This window comes from Egretta garzetta, unplaced genomic scaffold (assembly GCF_000687185.1).
Source record: "Egretta garzetta isolate BGI_Z169 unplaced genomic scaffold, ASM68718v1 scaffold1802, whole genome shotgun sequence".
In the NCBI taxonomy this organism is placed as follows: Eukaryota; Metazoa; Chordata; class Aves; order Pelecaniformes; family Ardeidae; genus Egretta; species Egretta garzetta.
Window position 1 is genome coordinate 3,037 of NW_009258851.1, and position 9,756 is coordinate 12,792.

Sequence of the window (9,756 nt, forward strand, 5' to 3'; positions counted from 1 at the left end):
GACGTGGGCAGAGGAGCTTCCCCTGTCCGTCGGCACCATCTGCAGAGCGAGGCCGGGGTGGGAGGGCTCCTCCAGGGCCAGTATGTCTATGGGGGCCTCCGCAACCTCTCTGAGGGACTGATTGAGGGCCACAGAAGGATCGAAGAGCAGAGGGGACGGGGGACACTGCATGCCGTCACCCACCACGTCCAAGTCCTAGGAGAAAAAACACAGGGAGTTGCCACGCTGCCCCAGAAACATCCCTGCAGGAGCCAGGAGGGCTGTGAAAGGGTCCGATCCTGCCCTCCGCAGGAGCCCCGGAGCAGTCACCCCTCTCCCAGGATTTCACGCCCCTCTCTGCTCGCCCTGACACAACGTGTTGGAGTGGACGGTCTCCAGCTTTACTCCTCCACCCGCCCTGCTCGTTGCCATCCACTGCGCGCACGGATAACCCTGCTGACGCGAGAGGCCGGGGTTTGTTTTGGCTTTGGAGGGTGTTTGACATCAAGGCGAGATGGCTGCGACTCACGAGTGGCACTCCACCCGCCTGGCGCGAGGCGAGATCAAACGCAGACGCCCTATGCAGCCGTACGCTGCCGCCGCCCCGGATCCCGGTGCCGAGGACAGAGGGCTCTGGGGGGGCGTCCGCAGTTACACCCACGCATGGCTCGGGGTACAGGGCAGGAGCGACGTGCCTGAAGCACCCGAAACCCCACATGGAGCAGGGGGCCCTCTCAAAGGAGAGGCTGGGGGAAGAGAAACACTCACGTTTTTCATCTCTGACCTGAAACCGCCCCCCCCTCACCTCCCACAAAGGTTTCGGAGAGCGCGGCGGCCAGCTCTGCCCCACGGGAAGCGGGGCTGGGATCTGGTGCAATGCCCAGCGAAGACAGGGGGAGCATTCCCAAACCCCGGGGGTGCCCCAGCAGCAGCACTTGCTCCCCCACGCAGAGGCTGTGGCCCCCAGGACTCCAGAGCTGCTGGCGATCCCTCCTCCCTCAGCGAACTCCGGGGCAGTTCTGAGATTTGCCTGCCCATGGGTGTGCTACGAGTCTCAGGGCGGGCATCCAAATTCTGAAGCAAGCGACGCCTCTTTCAGAGGAGCGGCTCCAAATGACCACGGATATTTTTTTTTGTTGTTTAAACACATTTCAGAGGATTTTAAGCATGTAGGCTTAACATGCGTGCAGGACATCAGAATAATCTGGGGATTAAAATCCTCATATACTCATAGGAGAAAAGGGGGAGGGGGAATCCTCTTTTTAAAAAGCCCCTCAATACGGATTTAAATGAGAGCACAACCCTTCTGAAGGAGCAGTCACCAACCCTACAGAAACAAACGTTGCCCAAACCTTCTGCATACCCGCACATTTTTCACGAGATTCTCCCTGCCCAAGCCAGCAAGAATAAAAATAATACTGCATTATCCATGCTGGGGGGGCAGCGCTTTACGCCACGTCCACGTGCGCTCCACGGAGAGCGCGCTGGGCCTGCCGCACTGCAGCCCCGCTCCACGAGTGCGACTTCACGTAACGACACCAGCGACGTTCAGGGGAAGCTTTTCCGCAGGACGCGTTGCTTGCGTACCCCGGCCTAAAGCCCACTGCACAACTTACATCGCTGAACTCCAGGGGCAAACTCTCCGTGGGCTGGAGCTCAGCAGCGCTCAAGTACAGGTCCGTGGGGGCAGCTTCCAGCTCCTCGGGGACAGCCAGGACCTGCTCAGGTACGTACATCTGCGGAGGCAACCGGAGGTGGAGCGGGCAGCAGGGATCCTCGGAGAGGCTCACGGGAACGGGCTTGTTGCAGGGAACTTCCTCAGAGCCTTGGCACGGTTTAAACAGAGTCTGATTAGTGTCCTGACAGATGTCTGGGAAGATGCGGTCAAGGGAAAGCTGCACAGCAGACAAGCTACGGCAGGCACACATCCAGAGGCACGAATGGTCCCTGCTCACCCACCACCGGCCAGCGAACCAGGAAAACCCCACTCATTTCTCCACGGTGAGGAGTCCAGAGCTGCACCCCAACTGCCTGGCGACGCGGGTGACATTCACCGCAGGATGAAAAATGGGGACAACAGCGACAGCCTCCCCATGGGGGCTGGGAGACGTAGCTGGGTCCCTGCAAAGTGCTCGCAGATCCTGAGATGGGAGCCATCACGAATGCACAGGCTCACTTTTATTGCAGACGTCCATTTAAAAGGCGCCCGCACAAGCCCGGCCATCCCACCCGCAGCCGATACGCGAGCACACACAATGCTTCTTCCACAGCCAGGGGCTTAGTTCCGGTATTTCTATCTTCCCAGTGCATTTTCCTTCCCAATGGAAAACCTATTCCTGCCAGAGGTGTAAATGGGATTTCCTGCCTTTAATCACAAACAGAAACTCTGCTCCAATGGCAGAGCGATCCCACAGCAGAGGAGCTACACACCAAATCCCATCCTTCTCCAAGAGCCCTGCGAAACTACAGGCGGTCCCAGCGCCGGCTGCGTTCTGCGGGCAGTTGCGAAGCCTCTGCGTACTGCTGCAAGGACCGGCCGAGACCGTGTCACCGAGCGAGGCACAACCTCCGCGCAGGGGACAACCTGGGGGCCAAAGCAGATTTCCGGCGTGGATCAAGTCTTTCAGGTCAGATACCTCGATATCAAACCCACCCAAATAACGACCCCGGCTGTTCAATGTGTTTGTGGGGTTCACGGCGCCATTTCCTCTTCACGCAGCGCAGCGTGGGTGAGGATAAAAACCCCCGAACTTCCAAACCCACATAAACTGGCAAAAGGTGCTGAGTTTAACCCAGTTTCTTAAGCTGCCTTGATTTCAGATTTATCCTTTCCTCCTCTCCTCCCTGCACCGAGGCCGCTGCGAACGCGCCGATACGACTTCCCAGCAGGCCACAGGGAGACGGTAATCTGTGCTAGCAGCAACGTGCGGAGCCCAGCCCGGAGGAGACAGATCTCTCAGGCGCTCGAGGGCAGATGTGGCGAGGAGAGCGTCTCTGTATGAACAGCGGGGTGGGGAAGGCAGATTCTAATCTCTCCGAATGACTCCCAGATCAAGCGCCGAGTTTATGGGTAGCCAAAAGCATGCATTGCCAAGATGACAAAATCACAGGCTCCACCTGGAGCCCAAGAGCCCAGCTGGGTTCGGTCCCTTTAATGCATTGTCACAAACAATCCAGCTCCTGAAAAGCAAACAAAGCCCAAGAGCCTCTGACAATGCACAAAGCCGAGCAGGCTGCAGATGTTATCGGCTCAGCAGGGCTAACCCAAGTAAAATCTTGTTTGTGTCAGTGAAAGTCAGCTGACAGCTCCGACGTAAGGGAATCAAACCTCGCTTTTTCCACTCCCTTCTCAGCCTGCCCTGCTCAAAGCCAGCCAGCTGCAAACGGCAACTTGCTCAAACCATTTTATAGGTATTTATCCTGTCTTTATTTTGAAGTATATAGTCACTAGAGAGAAACAAAGGCAGCTTCCTGCTCCCCCGGCTGCTCCCCGCGCACAGCCGCAGTCCCGTCTGCCAAATTCAGTAACAAAACAAAACGAAGAGCTCATCCTCCCCCTGGCTGCCAGCTCTGCTCTGGGACCCAGCGCCGGAGCTTCTCCTGACTCACACCAGCAACAGCCACTAACGCAGCTCCGGCGTGATCCAAGCCTACTCCGGGACACATCCGCCCCATCCCGCCCAGGCAAGAGCTGCGCAGATGCAGCTGGGGCAACGCTGGGGTCGTGGATCCCACGCTGGGGCTGTGATCCCCGAGCTGGGGGGGATCCCAGTGGGAATTTCAGTGCTGGCCCTCGGAAAGCCAAGGCTATTTCAGGAGGGCCAATGGCTCGAGGCTGCTCACACACACGATCCTTTCAAGGAGTAAAAGGAGATTGAGCTGACCCATGGCAGCCCCTAGCAGGCTAGGAACTACTCCTTCATTCAGGTCCTTCCCAAAATCACTGAACACACTCTTCAGCACTCAGACACCCTTTCCTACAACATCCCTCACAGCAGGATTCATTCCGAGAGCCCGCAGACCCTGCTCGGGATGGCTGTTGGCACCCAGTGCCTGTAACCAAGCCAAGAGCTTGCTTCTACCCGCCTCGGGCTTCCCGAGGTTCCCTTGTCCCTTCCAAATGAACGAGCCACCCCGTTCGGACGCTCTGGATCAGCACAGGAAGGCTGGAGCAGGACCGGCCCGGGCAGAGGCGAGGGCAAGCCCAGCTTTTTGTCGCTCCCACACGAATTGGCCGCTCCACGGGGACGGGAGCGCCAACAGACCGGGAGACGTTTCCTCTGGGCTCCTGCTTGAAACCAACGGCTACAGCAAACCGGTGGCCTTGATTTAGGGCCAAAGAGAAAAAAGGAGGATCAGACACACTTCAAACTGCCAACAAGCGGTCGGGAGCACAGCCCAAGGCAGCACAGGCAGATCAAAGGATACGCGCGAGGCAGTGCCTGGTCATCGGGAGGGACTGGTTGGAGCATCGGACATCGTCGACAAAGGCCAAGCACCTCTGGCTGGAGCGGGTGGTGTGCGCCTGCAAGTCCAAGAGAAGAGCTCAGAGCTGCGCTGGAGTCGTCCAGCTCCGTTCCAGAGAAACCCCCTCGGCTATACAACACTTGCGTCCTGCTTTCAAAACACGCCAAGACCAAACTCTCAGTCCCGCTCCAGCTGAGCCTCACTCCTCATTATGTCCTTCCCATTCAAGCCTTTATTAAACAGAGCTGAGATAACAAGGCACGACTCAACTTCAGTAGGGAGAGCGGCACCTCAGGAGCATGTCTCAAAGAATGAGGTTTCTCAGGCTGATCTTTCAACTTTCGGAAGCCAGCTAAGGGAATTGCTTTGGATTTTAAAATGGTTGTAAAGAAACGGCTGCACACGGCTTCAAATTTAGTTTCGTGTCTGATGCAAGGGGCCTGCCTTTGGGTCCCGCCTTTGGGTCCCCACAGGTCTAGGAGGAGGCTGGAATTCACCACTCTAAGAAGCATATTTTCCACACAGTGACAAAAATCAGGCTACCTCGTCCCGAGCCCTCCCTTTCAAATGGGAAAATCCTCCAACCCCACACTTTTAACTTTTGCTGTTTCTGTGCCCATTTTAAATGGAACCCCCAATGTTTCAGCCAAGCTGTGGATACAGAGGGTGCCGGCCAGGACCAGACCGTTACCTCCTTGCAGAAAGCGTGTTTACGAGGAAACCAGCAGGGCCAGAGCAAACCTGGGGAAGGGACGAGAGGAGACCCTGCAGCTCCAGCCGTACCCCGTCCCCGAGCTGCTGGACAAACCTGCTGGGCAGCGCCGTCAGTCGCCAGCATCCGGCGCTCCTTCAGCTGCCGGTGGAGCAGGGCCTCCACGCCGTAGCGCTGCCGGTAGCGGCGCAGGCACTTCAAGCGCTTCAGGTTCTCACGTTCCTTGGCCATCAGCCCCTCTGGGCCCGTCAGAAGACTGCTGCCTGCGGGGAGCGAGGGAGGGGTCAGAAAATACCACCCCACCTGCCGCGTCCTTCCATTATTTTTCTGGTATTGAGAGCCAAAATTGGACGTTGAGAGCTCCCACAGCTGACTAATGACACAGATGTCAATGCACGGAGCAAACGAGCAGCGAGAGTTGCACGTATAAACACGAAGCACATCTTTCGGTTACAGAAGAGGATGACAAAACAGACTCCATCCCAAAACTTATCCCAACTGATCTGAGCACATGAGGAGCCAACTGAGTATTTTCAAGCGTCTTTTAAAAATAATTTGGCCGCTCAAAAAAGTCCATTGTGATTTCTGCAGGCACAATAGCACTTTGCTAAATTTCAGCTCGCTCCTGTGCAAGTTCTGGAAGCTTCCAGTAAGCACTCCCAGCTGTAATTACAGGGCAACGCTTGGGATCTGCTTTTCTATTACTGGTTTGCTAAAAAGAGTTCTACAAAATTGTTATGTACCAAACTTCCAGTTATTTTTATTTGAGACCGAGCTGTATTATGCCATTTTCCAGGATAAGCTATTTTAGGACGCTGCTAGAGAAAGCATTCTCCGTGCTGCAATGCTTGCAAGCAGTTATACAACCTGGCCCTGCCTCCGCCGAACTATGAACTCCTGCCTCCCAGAGAGGGTGGTGCACAGGGAGAAACCCAAGGGAGGCAGAAGCACTTCTGCAAGGGAAAGTCGCATCCGCGCTCAGGAGGAGCACGGCCGGACAGCAGTACTGGTGCAACAACTGAAACAAACTTCTGCGATGCGGACAGGACCTTACAGATTAACAGAATTTTTGTTTATAAAACCAAAACCAGGAAATCCCATATAAAAGAAACAAAAAAACCATTTGCCTCAGAATTCACTTTGTAGTCTCATTTCCTGGTAACACTTTGAAGAGCAAAGAAATCCGGCAACCTTTCTAGCCCAGACGATACCAATCTCCAGGCACGAGGCCAGCCACAGAAATACCTTCTCTAACCAAGTTTTGGTCCTAGGGTCATTCTCACCCTTACCCAGACAGCTCTGCTCTGAAATCTGCTTCTACAAAGGGCACAAAAACCCCCTTTTTTATTTTTAACATAGAGTTCTGTATGTTCTAGAAAAGCGCTGTGCCCTCAGCCAGACAAATATGGACCAGTGACTACCTGTACCAGTACTTGCCTATGGCTTCATGTTCTCCCTTGCGGCTGTGCAGGTATCGGCGTTTCTTCTCCTTCAGAAGGTGCTGGAGTCGTTTGAACTGGTCGATGTAGAGAGACTGCAGGCGGATCAGCTTCTCTCGCATGATCAAAGCCACCTCCTCGGCTGTGTATACGCCAGCATGCCTGAAAAACACCCACACAAACAGGGTGAAGTTCCTGTGGGTCCCTCGGGGCTGTTCTCCTGATGGAATGACATGGATGTTCTCAGCAGCACCGGCTGAGCAGGGCTGGATTAGACAAATCAATGGGTGACAAGCAGAAATACTGATTTTTACAGATTTATTTTTCATTTCAAAGATCACTCAGAGACTGCTGCTGAATGGACACGCCACACTGAAGGGGGTGACCATCAATACTTCACAGAAGAACCACCAGGTCCAAGACTTACGAGCATTCACACTCGCTGAGGCACAAAGTCCAACTGCAGCACCATCAATAAAGCCGCTCTTTAGCAAAACCACCATCTCCCCTGGTACCACAGTGAGCTCAGAACGCTCCACACGCCTAAGCAGCCCACAGCCACCAGCACCCAACTTACTTCAAGGGATCCTCCTGGTCGCTATCAATGCTGTCAGCCTCGCTGTCTGGGTCTCCTCGCCACGTCTGGTCCACTGTGATCGGGTCCTGCTCGCCGTCGCTCCAGCTGTCCTCATCTGAAAACACAAATCACCCTGAGCAATAGGACGCTGCCCTACGTCCCAGCGCTCGCTGCTCCGGCACAGGGCAACCGGGGACCCCAGGAGCTCGGCTTCACAGCCACATGGAGGTGAACCAGCTCTGCCTCTTGCCAGGAGAGACGACTTCTCCCCAGCACGGTGAGCAAGCGACATGGGACAACAGGAAACCCAGCAACTGGGCGCAGCCAAAACACACCGCTCCCATGGAGCGATGCTCCTGCCCACCTGGGAACCACGAACTGCTGAGTGGCCCCACCGAGCAACCCCACAAGATGGGAAGCTCAGCACTGAGCCAGCGTTTGACAGGCACCGCTAGAGACCAGCCCAGCAAAGAGGGAAGCTACCTAACGTAGAATACTCCACAACCGCAAGGGAAAAAAACCTGCAGGATTTCGGTGGGGTGGGGTGACTTGTCTACAGCCAGCGGCAGACAAGACGCGCCAGGGTTTACAGAACACAACCTTTCACCCACAGACCCCTGGGATCCTTTTTTCACTGGATTTAAGAAGTGATATTCCTGGCGTTTCCTCACAGAACGGAGGATTCTAAGTCCTCTCTCATTGGTTTTCACTTTCAACTCTTACCTAGGATCCGACTGGCTTCACTGCGGCTGCTCTCTGCGGTCTGGGAGCCCAGCTCTGTTTTGGCATAAGAGCTAAGCTGGCAAAGGAGAGTCTCGCTCACAGGTCCAGGATTAGACTTCTTCATCTGAGCTTGGAGCGCCAGCATGTTCCTGCGGGCATGCTCCGCACAGAATGACGTGCTGCGGGAACAAATTGCAAGCTCGTTACAGCTCCAAGCCCTCAGCCAGCAGAAAGAACAAGCGATACAGTGAGAAAAGTTCCCTGGCACCTGGAAAGCACATCCCCTCTACAGCTCTCTCACAGAGAGCACCACTGGCTGCAGGTACAGCTCGGAAATGCCAGAGGCGCCCGGGCGGCTCACAGACCACACACCGCCGCTTAAACGGCACCTCTGGCACCGGAGCCGGCAGTCACCACACGGCACCGCAGCAGGGAGAGAAATGAGCTTTTTACTCAAAGCCACCGAGGTGAGCTCTTCTGCTTCCAAACATTCACACTGGACTCTCAAGTTTCCACGCAGAGCACGCTGGCCTGCGTCGGGTGGATCCCTTTTATTGCAGAGGGGCCAAGGGCAGAACAAAGACTACCACTATCCACATCCCCGTAACCTCTGAGAACGAAACGTGGGTCGACGCTCCCGTAAGGGAAACTGCGCTCCGCTGACATGCTTACTGCATGTCGATAAGCGTTCTGGGTCCTTCCATCCATAGCAGTCAGAACATTTCATATGCATCAGAGAACAAGAAGCACAACCAGGTCATCAACTCCACAGAACGCATGACCAGGGTATCTGTGCCGAGGACTATCCATAAGTGCAGGCAGCGGAAAGTTAAATTTGCTGGGCTGGGCGGAGGGACAGCACCGTGTGGGTGCACGCACAGCTCTTACAAAGGACCTGGATCACTGCAGCCACCTTCTGATGGCAGAAAGCAGCGGCCCGACAGGCCTGCAGGGCTCCTCGCGGGGTCCAGCACTCACAGAGTCTTTTTCTAGCTTAAAAACACTTCAGAAAGAGGGAGCCTCTTGTCTGAGGTAACGTAAGTGCAGCAGCTGAATCAGAAGGACCTTCTCCAGCCCATCTTAATCCTATATGGTACAGAACCGGAGAACCAGGAGACAAAGGTACTCACCCATCCTTCTTCTCCGGTTTGGGCGCAGCGTTGGGACACCGCTTTCCATTCTTTGTTGAAACGTAGCTGCATTGCTTGAAAGGGGCACTCCTGTCTTCAAGAATGTGCTTAATACAAAACTCCTGCCCCTCCAGCCGCGGCTGGGGGCACTGGCGGTGGGTGAAGGCACATGACAGAGGCTCCTGCGGCCGCGGCACAGGAGTGAGGCGTCCTCGGCTCGATGGCAAAACATGGATCCGAATTCTGTTCATGCCAACACCTGCTCGAGAGACGCAGACCAGTTAAAAGAAATAAACTACAGATAAGAAGAAAGAGGAGCAGCATCTACTAACATCTGCTAATGCATCAGAATAAAACTCTTTGACCCCCCTGAACAGGCGGGAGATAAAGTTGCTCCTATGGAAAGAATTTCTTCTGAAGTCCGAGGGAACTTTTAGCTTTGCAGCAGCCCCATTTCTGCGCAGAATGGAACACATCTCACTCACCTGAGCTACCAAGCAGCAACATCCATGCCAGGGCGTGGGCACAAGCAGCGCTGCCTGCCAGCACTGTGGCCGGGGAGGGGGGGGACACGTCCCAGAGGTACCCCTCTACCCCCCATCACCCCAGTGCTGGACCCTTTCCTCCCAGCGCACGAACCCCACAGCTCCGCACCCTCCCAGGGGACGCCGCTCCCTTCCCGCGCAGCCCACCCGCCTCCTAAGGCCTAACCCAAACCCTATCCCTTCA

The 9,756-nt window shown here is 55.4% G+C and overlaps 1 protein-coding gene and 1 non-coding gene across 2 annotated transcripts; both read right to left on the reverse strand.

Moving 5' to 3' along the window:
- Positions 1–3: 3 nt before the first annotated feature.
- Positions 4–9,591, reverse strand: KANSL2 (KAT8 regulatory NSL complex subunit 2; the record flags this gene model as incomplete). The annotated part of the gene is made up of 9 exons (XM_035889425.1): positions 9,513–9,591; positions 9,028–9,286; positions 7,898–8,076; positions 7,175–7,289; positions 6,596–6,759; positions 5,255–5,421; positions 4,408–4,504; positions 1,596–1,849; positions 4–195 (listed from the first exon to the last, which is right to left on the reverse strand). Coding segments are annotated over exons 1-9 (1,449 nt in total), but the record flags the coding sequence as incomplete, so codon positions are not given.
- On the reverse strand, positions 4,190–4,318 carry LOC118451769. The gene has a single exon (XR_004841321.1). It is a non-coding gene; the product is annotated as a small nucleolar RNA SNORA2/SNORA34 family (small nucleolar RNA).
- Positions 9,592–9,756: the final 165 nt, after the last annotated feature.